General features: G+C 42.9%; 1 protein-coding gene across 2 annotated transcripts; it reads left to right on the forward strand.

The window, feature by feature from the left end:
* Positions 1-10,418: 10,418 nt before the first annotated feature.
* On the forward strand, positions 10,419-15,750 carry spry4 (sprouty homolog 4 (Drosophila)). 2 transcript variants are annotated; one of them, XM_053649152.1, is made up of 2 exons: positions 10,419-10,711; positions 12,129-15,750. In XM_053649152.1, exon 2 carries the CDS (start codon positions 12,184-12,186, stop codon positions 13,120-13,122), a length of 939 nt encoding a protein of 312 aa, XP_053505127.1. In that variant the 5' UTR covers positions 10,419-10,711; positions 12,129-12,183; the 3' UTR covers positions 13,123-15,750. The 2 variants fall into 2 exon arrangements, with proteins under 2 accessions (XP_053505127.1, XP_053505128.1); XM_053649153.1 differs by lacking the exon at positions 10,419-10,711 and adding an exon at positions 10,978-11,248.
* The last annotated feature ends 584 nt before the right edge of the window (positions 15,751-16,334 follow it).

A 16,334-nucleotide genomic window follows, 5' to 3' on the forward strand; every position in this document is an offset into this window, starting at 1 on the left:
TGCCTCCGGTCCCCGTTTGGCCCCTCGGTCATCCCCATGCACCAGTGAGCTGCTGGTCAGCACAGGACGAGAGCCAGCGTGATACAAACAGAAAGACAAGATCACTTCTTGCAAATCACCCAAATCACACTGTAGAAAGACACTGTAGTGTCTTGTGTGAACTTGTGTGTCCAGTGTTTGCATTTGAAAGTAAGCGAACACGAGTCAGATATTTAATACATATCTAATGTTTAGATCTTCAGCTCGCTCGCTACGACTGTGCCGGTTTTCATACACACGTCATTGTGCATGTGGGTATGTTTGTACCCTTCGACGAGAAGAGGCGGCCTTCCGCCTTCCGTGTTTAGATTTTGTGCCTCCAGCTTTCCTCTCTGTGGTTCTTACAGGATTAGCATCCACCTTTCGGGGGAAGTTGGCGGGGGGGGGAGTTGGGGCAAATTATGTAGAAGGATCAGTTTACAGGCCGAAGGGAAGGAGGAAAGGAGCCAGACAAATTACTAAATGAGCCAGCCAAGTAGGGAAGTGCTGAATCCTAATTAGCCCAGTCTCCTCCATTCAGTCCAGGTAAAAAGAGAGAGAATGTGGCCAGGACTGAGGAGCACGGAAAAGCAGAGCATCAGGTTGCTCCAACAGATCCCTGGCCTCCGTTATACTCACAATAACAATAAACAATGCTAAAATTCCCCGGCGTCTTAACCGATCAAATCAGGCAATCTCTCTCCCTTAATAAAAGTGATTTTAAAAAGAACAAGAAATGTACACTCCAAATGTGCAAATGAGCACATTTATTTATTTAGAACTGATGCCTCTACATGGAGGTTATAACCTGTCATCCAAAATATCTTAAAGAGACATGACCCTCCATGCCTTACTTTATTAAGCGATTTCATAACAGGTCAAAGCCGTTTCAATTAAATCACAGTTAAGAAATGAATTTTTTTGCTGGGTCTGCTGGAAAGACCTGGCATTCTGAGCAGGAATGTTGCTCTTGAAAAGTAGTTACGACTTAATGAGAATTCCACTTGCAGCAGGAAGGAAGGGCTTAGAATGCGTGTCCCTTAGCGAATTGGGCAAATGTTAATTATGATCCTTTTTGCACACATGGAAGGGTTTGGAAGAGACTGGGGAGAAAAAAGTCGAAACAGAGGGGGATAAAGAAAAAAAAAAAGAGATAAAAGGGATGGTACATTATTCAGTATTTTCTTCCCAGAATCAGTGCTTCTAGGTGAAAGTTTACATTTATGGACTTGGCAGACGTTTTTTATCCAAAGCAACAGAACATAATCCAAGCACATAGCCGAGCCTTTGGGGGTTAAAAGTTTTGCTCGAGGGCCTAATGTTGGATTTGAACTCACAGCCTTCTAGGTTTTAGCACAGAACTCGCCTGAACGCTGCCTGGAACGTTAAGCTGGATTGACGATCATCTCCTTGACTTTACATCTAAATCATTTATTTCTTTTTTTCCGTTGTCATTCTGTTATTTGCTGATAGTTCCAGTCCAGTATGAACTCCAAACAAACAGATGGAATTAGTTTCCTGAGCCTGTTTTTATTAAGGTCTACATGAGTTCTCCAGACATGTATGTCACCGTTTACTTGCAGGCAGTCTCTCTCCTGCTCTCTCTCTCACTCGCTCGCTCTCTCTCTTCTTGAATGTGAAGGACACCAGTCCTCTAGAGATCCCGTCCCAGTGCGTTCTGTTCCTTTTTTTCATATTATGTCCGGTAGAACTCCTCAAGACAAATGGCTGCCATATGGAGAGAGGAAAAACTCGTGGTGATTTTCCAGCGTGAAGCCTGCTGCACGATTCGCCTGGTCCTGATCTTCCCCGGGGACGAACCCAGGAGATAACACCAGGGAAAGAAGCTTCACTTCTTTTCTATTTTAAAAAACAACAGAAATTTGTCACAGCAATTACACAGTACATGTCTGTAAGAGGAGTAAGGATGACATGCTGGTTCGTGACCTTACTGTAGTCCAATGTAAAGCTTTAGCAGATAAGCAGCACGTAAGGGTTCTTTAAGAATTACAGGAATACCTTCAAAAATAAATAAAAAAATTATATCAAATAAGATTTGGAACATAATTTTAGAGGTTGGAAAATCTACAGACTTTTAAACTTGGTCAAATTTTCTATGATTGAATTACTATTAAGCTATTTTATCATTTGGACCAACAAAAAACATTCTTGCAGCAATATAAAAATCTTTTAAGACAGTAGACGTTACACAGTGGAAACACACACACACACACACACACACACACACACACGCTTCCTCTCTGGAGCTTCTGATGAATACTATCACTTGTGTGGGCTCCGACAGATGCGCTTTGTGTGCTGCCTTATTGATCCACTCAGTCATATCTTCAGGAAACAATTCAAAGACGATGACCTCCTGTTTACGAGGACAAAACGATAACCCTGCATTTGCATTGGAATGGAACGAAATGCTAAAACGCCTAAATAACGTGCCCCTCTTCCCAAATGGACATGTATCTTAAGTGTCCTTCATTGTAATATTTCCTAATATAAAAATGCCTCTCATATCTTGCCCCAAAGGGAGCAGCTGCACTAGCTAATCCCCCCTGGGGCACCCATTTCCCTCCTCCTCCTACCCTCGCTGAATCTCCCCTTCCGTCCTTCCTCCCTCCATCTCTCCTCTAATAGCTCCCTTGTTCCTGCTAGACAAAACTAGCCCTTTGTGGCTGCTCTCAGAGCAACATTAAAAACAGGAATAGGGAAATTGTAAACAGGAGGCTCTTGGCCTACAGGCTGAGGCATACACTCGGCCTCAGAGGCCTACTTCAGTCTAAGCAGAGAAACAGACCCTTGTTGCTAAGGGGATTAAGGGTTGTGGGATTTCAGGAGGCACTGCAGAGGCGCACAGCCACCCCCAGAGGGAGGGCTTTTTGTAAGGAGATACCTGCATTATATATCACCAAGCGGAAATTGGACCTTTCTATTAATATAAAGGTACGGGTGACCCGATACGGTTTCAGCTGAGGTTTAGGACAGCCGTCGCATCAGCTGTTCGGAAGATCGGACTACTGAAGGCTGTGCAAGCGATAACAAACTCAGTACTCTGAATTTTCAGTGCCGTTCCATTCTCTTAGCATTAGATGAAAGATTTCATGCTATTTTACTGGTATATGCTGTACATATGTATATCAATAATGCCTCGCTGTTGTTCAACTATGACAGTATTTCAAATACAGAAGCTGTATGTTGTACTTTTTATAGAGTTAATTATGAATCTGCAGGCCTCCTATTTTAGTGATATTGTAAAATGCTATTTGAGAAAAGTATGTTTTAGTCTGTTCTAATTGATGAATCCTAAGCTAATACACAAACAACCTGTTCCTGCCACACCTCTCCAACTTATACTAATAAAGAAGCATGGAGATCTCGAGGATTTGGGGTCTAAGATATAACTCGTACAGCAAGTTTACATGAAATCCTTTGTTTTAATCTAATACAGCTACAGATGCATCTGTTGGTTGATGTTTACAGATGTTTGCTAGCTTGTAATGTTTAGATTACATCCCAGCAAGGCAACGTCAAACATTCATATAATATTTATTTCTGCCGATATAAATTGTTATTCTTGTTTAAACTACTACTTCATGCAAATTTTAATAAGAGTCCAGATTCATTCGTTGGGCCAGGATGAGTTATAATTATATACAGTACACAGCTATATACAGTCTATATATACTACATGTTACGTTATATAATACTAATAGGAGACATTTTCATATTCTTGGGTCTTTAGGGTATGCCTTGAGCAATTCCATGATCTCCGATAGTTTTTTAATATATTATAGAAGCCACCCAAACAAAAATACCAGTTCTGCGTAGGGTTAGGGTACATATGTCAAGCATAGGAAATTCTTTAATAAATCCTCAGTAGCGGTCTTTTGCAGTTTTACTTCTGATATCATGACCTTCATTTAAAAATCCTTAATCGCATTTGTCCTTGAAAAAGACCATCATTGTCTTAAATATTGCATTATTTCACTATTAAAACATAATGTGCTGTTTAACTACTGACCAGTAAGAGAATCCATGTACCCAACAACACAATTACATACATCTTTTACAGGACTGTTTTACTCTTAATGTAGTTACCACGCTCAGAGTCTCAGAGCTGGTGTCTGTGTATAGTGCCTGTACTGTATACTGTATATTTCCGAAAATACCCGGCATACCCGGGTCTTGTGCATTTGAATCTTTACATTGTGGTCAGTACTGCTGGAGTGAACCTTACAGTTTTTAAAACGATAGGCTAATGAATAAATGCAAGCAATAAAGGAAGGGTATAAAATGATTATTATCATTATTATTATGAACATTACTGTCCATATTAATGAATGATGGGTGTCCATGCTTTCTAAACTCGTCCAGTTTACTGCCACACTCACTCACTTTCAGTTAGCACTTTATCCTGGACAGGGTCTCGGTGGATCTGGAGTCTATCCGGACACCAGTCCATTGCTGGGCAAATCAGAGAACCTGGAGGAAGCGCACATGGACATGGGACAAACACGCACAGACAGAACCCCGGGCTCAGGATCGAACCGGGAACTCTGGAGCTGTGAGGTGGCAACACTACCTGCTGCACCACCACGACTCCTGTGTCTATTACAAATCCCTTGGAATTGTTTGGTAAATTTACAATCATATCTCTGTGAAGACAAGATCTTTTAATGAAAGAGTAACTACAGCTTGTGAAAAGGTAGGGCACGTTTTTAAAAATCTGCTATCATTTGAAGCGTCTGAGACGTGTATATTTAGTACATCAGCGAGGTGATGGGTAACCTCATGCAAATGATAACCGCATGCTGAAGATTTAGTGCTTGTGAGAGCAGCCGGCAGGTTGGAAAAGGCTTTTCATGAGTGATATTGAATCTCCTTTGAGGCCTTCCTCCCCCATCCGAGTCTCTCTGTCTCTGTCTCTCTCTCTCTCTCTCTCTCTCTCTCTTCCTCTTCTCTCCGTATGATTCTGAACTTTCCATCGACTCGTTCTCTCTGTGTGTGCTTTGAACTTCCAGTTGCTCTTTGAAGGAAAGTCATAAAAAGGTCTTTTATTCAAGCCGGACTGCTTTGATGGGGTTGTCACTTTGTACGACGCACTGAACCTTCCCAGGGAGACAGCCTTGTGCATCTGAGGAGCCGGACGAACCGGTGGGTTCGGCCCAAACCGACAGGGACTCCCGAGGCAGAACCTTGGCACTAATGGACACATAGTGGCCCCTACACACATGCTAGTCATTCCATGCCTTGTTGTGGTTTGGCGTTTTCTTACTCCTCTCTTCTGTTTTCTATTAATGGGCACAGTTTTTCATGGTTATCATATCACTTTTAATAACATTAGTGCATATGCTTTTCACTATGTAGACTGAACAGAGGAGTAGTGCTTCCTCTGTATTATTGACTTTCTGCTATGTCAAACCTGTCTTTTTCTGCTGAAGCTTTTTAACCTAAGTGTACATAAAGACATGACAAGCAACAGTAAATAAAGCATGAAACTAGACACCTCTTGTTCAACAACATGAACAAGGCCAGCAAATTAATCCCAGAAATTGTTTTTACATCTACAACAAAGTATGTGCAGTGCCTGACTGCCCCAGGGCATGGCAAAGAAGCCAAGTGCATGCATGCGTTTTCTTTCTTTTCTTTTCTTTTCTTTTCTTTTTTTTTACAGAGAGAGGAAGTATAGTCCAGATTGAAACAAGTCCCAAGTCAGTTTGGCACAAAGGGGATGCAGGCTAGAGTGGAGCAATGCATGGGAACCAGCACGGAGAGATCTTTCCAGGTAGGTTTTCTGTGACTGGGTACACAAAGGTGCCTCATCGGGCTTGGCCTGGTGCCAACGGCGTAGCGCCACTGTCCCAGGTGTCGAGTGTCGGGGTGCTATTCAGCCCAGGAAGTGTTCCATGTCGCACTGTCCCCAGGTCCATCAAAAGGGCTGCTGTGTGTTCGCCATCGACCCCGGCATGGCTTGGCGTTCAGAGGATGATTGGTGGGAAAAAAAACACAGCCTGTTAATTCTTTTCCCAGGACTGTGGGTATCTGAACTGGATTGGGTCAAAGAGAATTAAATGTGAAATGGAGCTTCTGAAACCTGGCTGAGTTTCTATTTCAAACCTCTCCCACATTTACAAAAGGAGCGAGAAGGACACCCTTCTGGGATTGGAGTTGAGGAGTGCGCTGAGGATTTGGACGTTGCATAGCAAGTGTCGAATTTTCTAAAGGCAATGTAGGGACAGAATTTGTTTCAGCACTTCATTATCAATATTGTTTTTTCATTTAGGGTTAGATAAATGTACATATTTAAAACTATTTTCGAAGATCTTTCTTTATTATGTCGTGGTCGTCCTCTGTCTGCACCTGAGATCTGATTAGAAACAAGCAGAAGTGGGTTTTTTTTATCATCAAACTTACAGCCAAATTACAAGAAAATATTACGTCAATCATTCTGGAAAAACTCTTGAAAGCTGAAGGTAGATTTGCTGCAAGTGAATTATATTTAAACTGAATGCCATATCAGGGAGAACATCTATCAAACTGAATACTCTGACTGTGTCAGCTCCCGACAGAGCAGAGAGAGTGAATAAATGCACTGAGGACAAAAGGACACTGGGTGACTTCAACCCACCTCTATCTCCAATTATCAGTGAATGGGGAGAGACAGAGACTTAGCATTAAGGAAGAACGGGGGAAGGGTGTCCAGAGGAGGAGGAGGGGGCACTTAGGAAAAGGGAGACTACATGTTGTTTCAGGTGGCCTAACTCACAGGCCTCCAGCTGGCCCAGGAAGTGGCCCTTGAGGGCAATATTGGCAGCTCATTAGCCCAGATCAAAGACCTGCACTTCCTCCTGGGTAAACTTGCTTTACACTGCACTTTCCACTTAGATCCCATAGTGCTAATCTGATTGATACGCAGACAATACGGCCAATTAACAAAATAGGAGTCTCTGAATTAGACAGCTTGGTACCTGAGCACAGCAGGAAGTTTTCATCAATGCAATAATCGTAATATAAAATTAGCAGACTAATGGCCAAATGCTGAGGATATCAGGATCACATCTACTGAACATCCTCTACACGTCTGCTTCCTTTTCTTAATTTCCTCCTCACTGACTGACACTCACAGACCTTGTGATCATTAATCATTAATGTCAGGCAACAAAATACCCTGAGTCATGTCCGGAGGCAGACGCTCCGCCATCAATCGGAAAATTGCTGTATCGATGGAACTGGACTACTTGGTGGCGATGTACGCCTCTTCCCAGCCGTAGCTTAATTTAGGTGTTAGCTTGTCAACAGAGGGGTAGATATTGCTGATCTGAAACCACCCTCAAGACGACCGTGCTGATTCAGGGTTTAAATTAAACCCCCGATTGGTAGTAACTCTGGGAACCACTGCAAACGAAGAGCAGGTAACTCTTCTGTTCTCACCGATGCTCCTTCGGACAACATTATGGTCAGGTTGCTAAAAGCACCTGAGTCAAAGGTGATATGTAAGAGGAAAATAATATCCTCCTCGCAAGGTTTCCCAGAAAAGCACTGAAATTCTTGTGATGTTGCAAAAGTGTCATTCCCAGGAGGTCAAGAATTTACTAATGTGGCTGTTCTCATAATTATTGTTCAACAAAAGGTAAAGGCCAAAATAATGAATATAACATACAATTTCAGTTCATATTAGTACCTAATCAGGACAGATGTGCCTGGTTTAATTACAGTACTCTGCTGAGCTCAGTCACTGATTCTGACCATGTTGACCCTGAACAAAATAAAGACTTGCTTTATTATTTAAAAAAAATCTATATGAACCACACATCAGCCTTATTTTTAAAGACAAAAAAATGATAGTCTGTTATAGAATTTGGGAAAGCATGTCTGAAATACAGGGCATTTTCTCTAGACACAGTAAGACACAATTTTACTATGTGACTGAAGATCTACAGAAGATCTGGGTCTTCTGTAGCTGTGCTTCGTGGTCTCATAGTAGGGAGGGTGCTATATGAGAGGAGCGGCGTGTGGAATGACCAGAATGCCAGTCGTGTGAATGCTGGGTCCACGCCCCAACAACAGGTCACGCTTCATTGCTAGTTTGTCCCGTGGGTGAGAGTTCAGGGGCACTCCTGTCAGTTCTCTGAAGAAGGGTCAGAGGTCACCATCTCAGCAAGAGCTCAGCTTTCCCTTCGCTGACGGTGGTAGTGGTGTCTTCTCCTTCTTCTTCCCACATGAACTCACCTCACGAGAGATTTGCATTCTCTGCAAACTAGTTCCTTCCTGTGGGCTTGATGCTTCGGCGCCAGGCACGACTTGGATGAAGCAGTGCTTTGTAGTGCATATTCGGAGAAAAGTGTGTCTGCATGTGTTACTCTTTAGACTAGGTGAAAACGACTGTAATATTGTAAATAATGTGTAGTTAATTGGAGTTCCATTCAGTGGTGTATCTAGGCTATTCACATACATATTTCTCTGATTATCTTTCAAGTGAATAAAGAATCAGCTAGAAGAGAAAACGTGTGAGAGAAAGAGGAAAGATCTCATGCCTGAGCTTGTAAGCACTTAAATGATGGTGCTGACAGAAAAGCATTACATGAATCCTTTCACCAGTTTGACCTGTTAATATGTGTGAGAGCCTGCTGAGGGTCATTTCCATAGTAAAGTGTGACCTGCTGTGTATTGGAGCTGTGAAAGCGCCCTTATTTCCTCTGTGATAATGGTATTTCCAGTTTGCGCTCATTAGCACTGAATGAAAAGCATCACGTTTAAAGAGTAGCCAAGGGGGCTGTTTGCACCTCAGCATCATCCGTCTAGACTACAGCTTCAATCGGAACCGGAAATAGGTGTTCTCTACGCTGCCTACGTGGCTAAAATAAAATCACATGTTAGTCACTATAAGTATGGTTCTGTTGGGTTAGAAATAATCTACTCAGACACGGATCCCAGGAGCACAGAGGAGTGGACATCGGGTCTGAATCCCAGCTGAAAGTTCCCAATCCTTATTCATGGCTGGTTAATAGACATCAAGCAAATATCAAATAAACTCGTTTTTTTTGTTTTTTTTTCCTACTAGCTGTTATATTGAGAAACAGGATTAACCAATCAGAATCATGCATTTCCCCCGTGTCTGTTAGAAAGCTAGTCCTCTGGGCTGTAAAGGAGGTTTAAGCTCCTGCAGGGAAAAGAAGAGCTTATACAGCAGGTTTTATAGCATATAATGATCAGTGAAACTGTTATAAAGGTGAATTTATTCATAAGGTGAGATTGGTCGATGGTAAATGATTATAAATAACAATAATCTGTGCTCTTATTGCTGTAAAAACGCCTGTATATCAGTATACAGTACAGGTCACGTGGTGATTTTATTTCGTAATGAATTCCTGGCTGTGGCGCAGGAGGGAAACGTGAATACGAACCGAGTGTTTTGTGAATGAATTTAGCCTTAGTCAGGAAATCGAGGTCCGTGTTGTCATGGAAATGAGGACGAACGCGGAGGCCGTCAATTAACCTGTGACAGCTTTAGTCCAGCCGCGAGCTGCGGGTTGATCCGCGGGGGCAGGGAGGACAGCAGGACCGCTCAAAGGAAAACTCACACTCATTTCCTCCGAGCGGTTTCGTTACAAATCAACAACATCCTGTTCTTTTGTGGGTCCCGCATGCCCCGACGCCGCCTGCTCTTTTATTGCTGATCTACAGCTTTCCAGTCTTTTTTTTTTGTCGTTGTTGCTGCTGTTCATAGCGCGCGTGTAAAAGTAACGCAAAGCAGCGATGATAAGACGCGCAGGATGTCCTTAACCCGAGTCACACACCAGGATAAAGTACACTCGAGCTAAAAATTAATCTCGATCCAGCTAATACAGCAACGACACAAAAACACACGTGACACACACACACGCACGCACACGCGCGCGCGCTGCGTATCGTCACCATTCTGCATTGCGCGTAGGCAAACCAATGACTCATGGACACTTGGAATAGATTTGTCAGATCTTTGGACTCATATTTTATTTTCATAACGCGTCCTCATTCTCATTTTTCACACTGTCTTGTCTGATTTCGAATCAAAGCCTCGTGGTGTTTTCAGAACAAGCATTAAACTCCTGTGCGCTTTTTGTTTAATATTTAAAAAATAATAATTATTATTATTCTCAACCAGAGGACACAGTAAGAGCGCAGCATTAATGAAAGTGAAGCACACAATCTCCTTATTCGTGTAATCCACTCTGACATTGCCCTTGGTGACGAAAAGCTCCCCCTCCGCCATCTCTCTCTCTCTCTCTCTCTCTCTCTCTCTCTCTATGTCTCTGTCTCCGTCTCTTCCATTCATGAAACGCTCATATGCACGCATGCGCAGTGAAATCCGGAGCTCTCCCATTCATAAAAGTGTAACCCCCACGCATTTGCGTCCGGAGTCTTTATGCCCTCCCATTCACAAAAAAAAAAGCCTCAGCCAGAGCATCTGCGCAGTACGTCTCCTAACCCTCCCATTCATAAAAAGCCATTCCCCCCTTATGTAGTTGCAACATCGTGTCAGAAAGCCCGTGTCCTCTCTGCAGTACACACTGCGCTCATGCTGCTCCGGACTTGTAACCTGGCCTTTTGGGGGGTTTTTGTTTTACACGGAACTACTGCTTTAGTGCTGGAATATACTAACTGAACCTCCAGAGTCAAAATGCGCTGCTCTCCAAAACAAGTAAGTCCCATTTCTGTTCGATATAAAACATGCGCCATAAACTGTAAAATCACACCTTGTCTTGTGCTGTTTTTGTTTCCAGTGGAGATTATTTCTCTTCTCTTTCATACACCTTGATTTTTTTTTCTTTTCCAAACGCGGTCAGTGTCGCACTTTGGCAAAACGACGTCTCTGTACTTGCGCGTCGTGTCAATATTTAACTACAGTATAACCACAGTGGCAGGGTCGTGGGCTATTCAAGCACGAAATAAACACACACACACACACACACGCACACACGCACACACACACACACACACAGTGGGTTAAAACTAAGATTTGCTTTCTGCTTTGCGTAAATGCCTGGTGTTGGAGTTGAACTGAAGCGCCGTGTGGTGTTGCTGGACTGGAGACGTGTTCCAGAGAGACACACTGTTCTCCTTGTAATGTGCTGTAGCTCTCCTCTCGGACTCACTCCTGATTCTCGATTTTACACACTGAAATGTGGATTTATTTGTACACGGAACAAAAGGCAGTGTGGAAACAAGACGCTTTAAGGTTCGTGGTTTCACTCCGCGAATCTGAAATCGCACTCGGCGGTAGCCTATTTTGATCAATTTGGAATGATGAATTAATACGTTAATTAATTAATTAATCCATCCAAGAGCTTGCCTGTGCTGGAGAAACCAGTCGGGTCTAGGGGCTGTAGTGTGAACGGCATGACGCGCAGGAGAGGAACAGGTCTAGGAACAGGTCTACGGCAGATGAACACGATGCGCAAGGCTTTCTCAATTTCAGTGAAATCCTGCAACAGGTTCCATTTCCCCCCGAATATCCTTCATCATTGAACCGTCGGTCACGCGTGTAGTCTGGATGGATGTTCTCTACACCAAGGTTTGCTGGTTTTCCTGCACTGGTGCTGGAGAAGCAGGGTCGTGGGCGGACAGACTGCAGCGGGTTAATGCCTTGAACATGTACGGGGTGAAGTCGTCGCCGAGTTCCGTCTCCGCTTCTATATTTAGCCGAAACCTTGTCAAGATTTCACATCGCGGTGCTTGTGGTTGTTGTGCTTTTTTTCTCTTGGCATCGACGTGATCGCAGAATCTGTTAACCTTGATTCGGTTGCCATAGTGTTGGCTACAGATGAGTTCCTCGGCAGTAAGTGGGAATGAAATCCGTCAGTATGTATGTATGTTTACGGTTCATCCTGTATTACCTGTACATTCCTTTACCCTGAACCCACACAAAGCTCCGAAATATGATCTTTCTTTTAAAACGTTGTTTTTGGTTGTTTTGGATAGCACTGCTCAGTTAGTGAACATGATTGTGTAAAATTGATTTAAAATGTAAAATATACAGAGGGGTGAACAAGAAAAGTATGAGCAGTATAACTGCAAAAGCTGAGTGCCGTCCTAATGTCATGCTGGTGTCTTCACAGGGCTAGTAGATGCTGACCTGAGCTCTTTTTGGTGTATGAGGGACACAACCTACAGATGGAGTCGAGGGTTGCTCACCACATTCCTGGAGTCTCTTCGTCCATGATGGTGCAGCCTTTGCTAGACAGCAGGGTCCCTTACGGTCGGCTCCAGCACCCGTTGACCATCTATCCTATTGACCAGATGAAGTCCTTGCATGTGGAGAACGACTACATCGACAGCCCTGCAGTGGTGTCACAGCAGCCTCCGAGCCACAAGGTGGCCACCAGGGGGCAGGAGGTCCTGCTCGGAGCTCAACACCATCCTCACCTGTCCCGCTGCGAGGCCCCAGATGCCACCACCCACCCCTGGATCTCCTTCAGCGGCCGACCTAGCTCCATCAGCAGTAGTAGTAGCACCTCTTCCGATCAGCGGTTGCTCGAGCATGCGGCGCCCACCCCTTTGGTGGACTCTTATACCAGCGGTGGAGGCCATGCCAGGATCCTGGGTACAGAGCAACCAAAGCTTCCAGGGTCCAAACCCCAGCACTCAAAAACAGGGGTAGACTTGCCGACTGAGAAAAACCATATGCCTTTGTGCGACAAGTGTGGAAAGTGCAGGTGCACGGAGTGTACGCTGCCCCGGACCCTTCCCTCGTGTTGGGTGTGCAACCAGGAGTGTTTGTGCTCAGCCCAGAACCTGGTGGACTCAGCCACCTGCATGTGCCTAGTCAAAGGCGTGTTCTACCACTGCACCGAGGACGAGGACGAGGAAGGCTCCTGCGCCGACAAGCCGTGTTCCTGTTCACACTCAAACTGCTGCGCACGCTGGTCCTTCATGGCGGCCATATCACTTGTGCTGCCATGCCTTATGTGCTATTTGCCCGCCGTGGGCTGTGCCAAGCTCTCACAGAAATGCTACGACAGCCTCAGACGCCCGGGCTGCCGATGCAAAAGTGCTCAGGCCTGCAAGGTGGCAGAGGTCAAGAACTGTCCTCTGGAGAAGCAAGCCTCATGATGTGATGTCCAAAAGAAATCTACAAAGAAGGACTTTGAGCAGAAGGTGGCAGAACCTTCTCCAGTTCTTGCGTACTTCCCCCAAATCATGGTACTTAAAGGGTTCACTCTTGGTCCTTACTGTCGTAGTGTAATGCCACAATGCTCAGTCATGACGTTTGCTTGAATGACTGGCATACGTCTTAAGTTTAACTACAAAGAGATAAGGCCTATTTTTCCCGTTGGGGTTTTCTCTGTGGGATCAAAGCGTTCTGCTATTTCACCCTCTAGTTAAAATACTTGCCATCACAGAATGCTGCAAAAATGTCTGTTTTCTCCTTTGGTGATTTTGCCTTTGGGTGGCTTGGAACAATCAGAGTAAATATCACCTATTCAAGAGCATTCTATACTTTGGCAATCCCTCCCCGGATCTGGCACCGAGAAAAGGTTGCAGTGCATTCCAGGCTGATAACACGTTACAATCAAAATAACTAGACTTATACCTCCATGCCCACTTATAAGCTTGTTATAGAGCTTTTCCTCCCTTTTTTGAGGTAAGAACAGAAGGCATCATTGTTTTGGTCAAAGGACGTCAAGTTCCTTTGTTACCCAGAAATGCAGTTTACTACTTTAAAAAAATAAATAAATAAAATAAGCAAGAGCCCAGCATTCACCTCTGCAGAATAGCTCCATCGTCTTAGGGACAGGTTTGTGGGGTTTTAATGACAAGTGACTTTCACATATATTCAAATGCATGTCACCATACGTGAACTTCCACAATATTTCTTCCAAATACTAGCAGTTTGATTTGTTATAGAAAAGATATCACCTCAGGGAGCACACTTTTCACATATTATGTATAGTATGTAACTACAACATGGTAGTCAATTTAATAGGAAACTGCTACACACAGATGAAAAAGCATTTGATAAAAACATCCATAAGCTACAGGACAAATAGGTCAGCAGGAGGGTTATCCCAAAATGTTCAACTTTCACTAAGACACCTAAAAAACTAACGACAAGCACAGCATTATGTACAAATGCATGTACAATTATTGTAATTAGTGAAATTCTACTAGTTTGCCATGTACCAAACCCCTCCGTGTGTACTCTACGACTCATAGGAATCGCTGTTATGCAGTTTTGTGGTTTGTCTCGAGTTAGGCCTACAGATAATTTGCCAAAGGACTTTAGTTTTATGTGGGTATAGCTTTTTGTGATCTAACAAAACCAATCCCACAGCAAGGTACGATGCGTCCGGTTCCAGGACGCGAGGGACGAAACCCACCTTCTCATATACTAAATTTCCACGACGCTCATTTAATCGAAACATTTAACGTTCTATATTCAGATGTTTGTACCCATCTTTGTTGCACAAATCAGAAAAGCAGAAGATTAAAAAAAAAACAAAAAAAAACACTACTGTTCTTAGTCTTGAATGTATAAAGGCTAGGGTTTTAAGTCTTTGCAATCTAATTCTCGGATAGGTGCCAAAGTAGAGATGAGCGAGGAGGCTTGCATAGTTGCATAGGTGAGAAGTTGCATATGTATCATTAATATTCTAGAATTAGATCTATGCAGGATACGTGCTCTTGTAAATAGTGTCGAGAAACTAGCCGTCTTAAAGATGCATTTCAAATGTCCTAAAGAATTGCATGGTACAGTTTAATTACAATTCAGTACAAAAGTATATATAGATGAATATTATATTTTTGGGAGGGCTGGGTGTGGGTGGGGGTCAGAATTACGTGATCGTGCGGTAGAAGGCCAAGGTCTTTCTATTCAAAGCACTTCATTTAGAAAAATGTGCCAGGCAATAAAAAATACCTCTTTATGCTAACCATGTCTCATTAGCACGAAAGGCATGGCTAAGGTTCCTCTGTGCCCCTGAAACTGTAGATTTAATTGAATCCACTGAAGGAACGCTGTTTCAGTGTACCCAAGTTCCATTTGTACGTGTTTGTTGTGGCCACGGCTTTTTTGCCTTCATCTTGAAATGGTGAAACATCTTCTGTGCTTGATTGACATATACAGCTGCTGTGCATGAACTTGTCTTGGAGGGATACGGAGCCTTCTCAAGTAACATTCCATTCCATCTTATTCCAAGATTTCTAGCCTTTACACCCCGACCCCCACCCTCCCGTTCCCAAACACACACAAAAAACTGTGTTTGCATTGCTGCAATGTAATTTGACCTTTATATAAAAAAAAGATCTTCCTTTCCACAACACCGCGTAGACGTGTTAAGGATGCTGTGACTATATTTTATTTTATTTTATTTAAAAAATTTTTTTTTTTTTTTGAGGTACACTTTCTTGGCCACTAGTGTTTTTAAATGATTGGTTTCGCCCCAATTCCAAACTGGGCTTGTACTCTCTGCATTTCTTTTGCTTTTGCATTCTTACTGTTGATAAAAGAGCAATGTGCTTTTCGTTTTATTTTAAACATGGCGAAAAAGGAAAGAAAAAAAAACAAAAAACTAAACCTCCAACATATTAAAAAAAAATGTCCCTTTATAGATATATTTATTTTGAAGTTCTATTTTATATAGTATTTATTTAGATGCCTACTTTTGTGTGTGAATTAAAGCTTATGTCAAAACAGAATGTACAATTGAAATGGAAAAATATATATTGTTAAATATAAAACGTTGTGGCGTCTTTTCTTCATGCTCCATTAAATACAGATGTTAGTGGAGTATATAATTATCTTTAAACACTCCAAGGTTTTTTAAACAGTCCAAGATATGTGATATATTACATTTCAGTTACAAATCAGTTACAGCTATAGACTAAGAGAAAACATCGTATAATACAAGCAGCTGGACCTGAGCAAATGGACAATGTTTTTGCAGCTTGAAGTTCTGACCACTAAAGCGTCTTGGACTGTTTATAATTAGTACAACATGACGGTGCTTTTCTCAGTCAGTGAAACAGCTTCGGAACTAAAACAAGTGGCTCTTTTTGCAGATCGATATTTTAAGCGTACTGGGTTGAGGAACAAGCCTACAATCCGGTCAGTTAGTGCAGTCTTCCCCTCTGTGTTTACGCGGTCACTTTCCTTCCTCTCTGTGTCTGTGTGGTCATGAGCTTCTAGCACAAACCTAGAATTCTGGTGAACAAAACTGTAATCTTAATTATATAAAACATAACTTTGCTGCATCTGGATTTTAGGTTTCTCATAAACATGACTTTATTGAATTCAGGATGTGGGAAGACCAAAGGAAATGAGA

Source organism: Ictalurus furcatus, chromosome 18, assembly GCF_023375685.1.
Source record: "Ictalurus furcatus strain D&B chromosome 18, Billie_1.0, whole genome shotgun sequence".
Taxonomy (NCBI): Eukaryota; Metazoa; Chordata; class Actinopteri; order Siluriformes; family Ictaluridae; genus Ictalurus; species Ictalurus furcatus.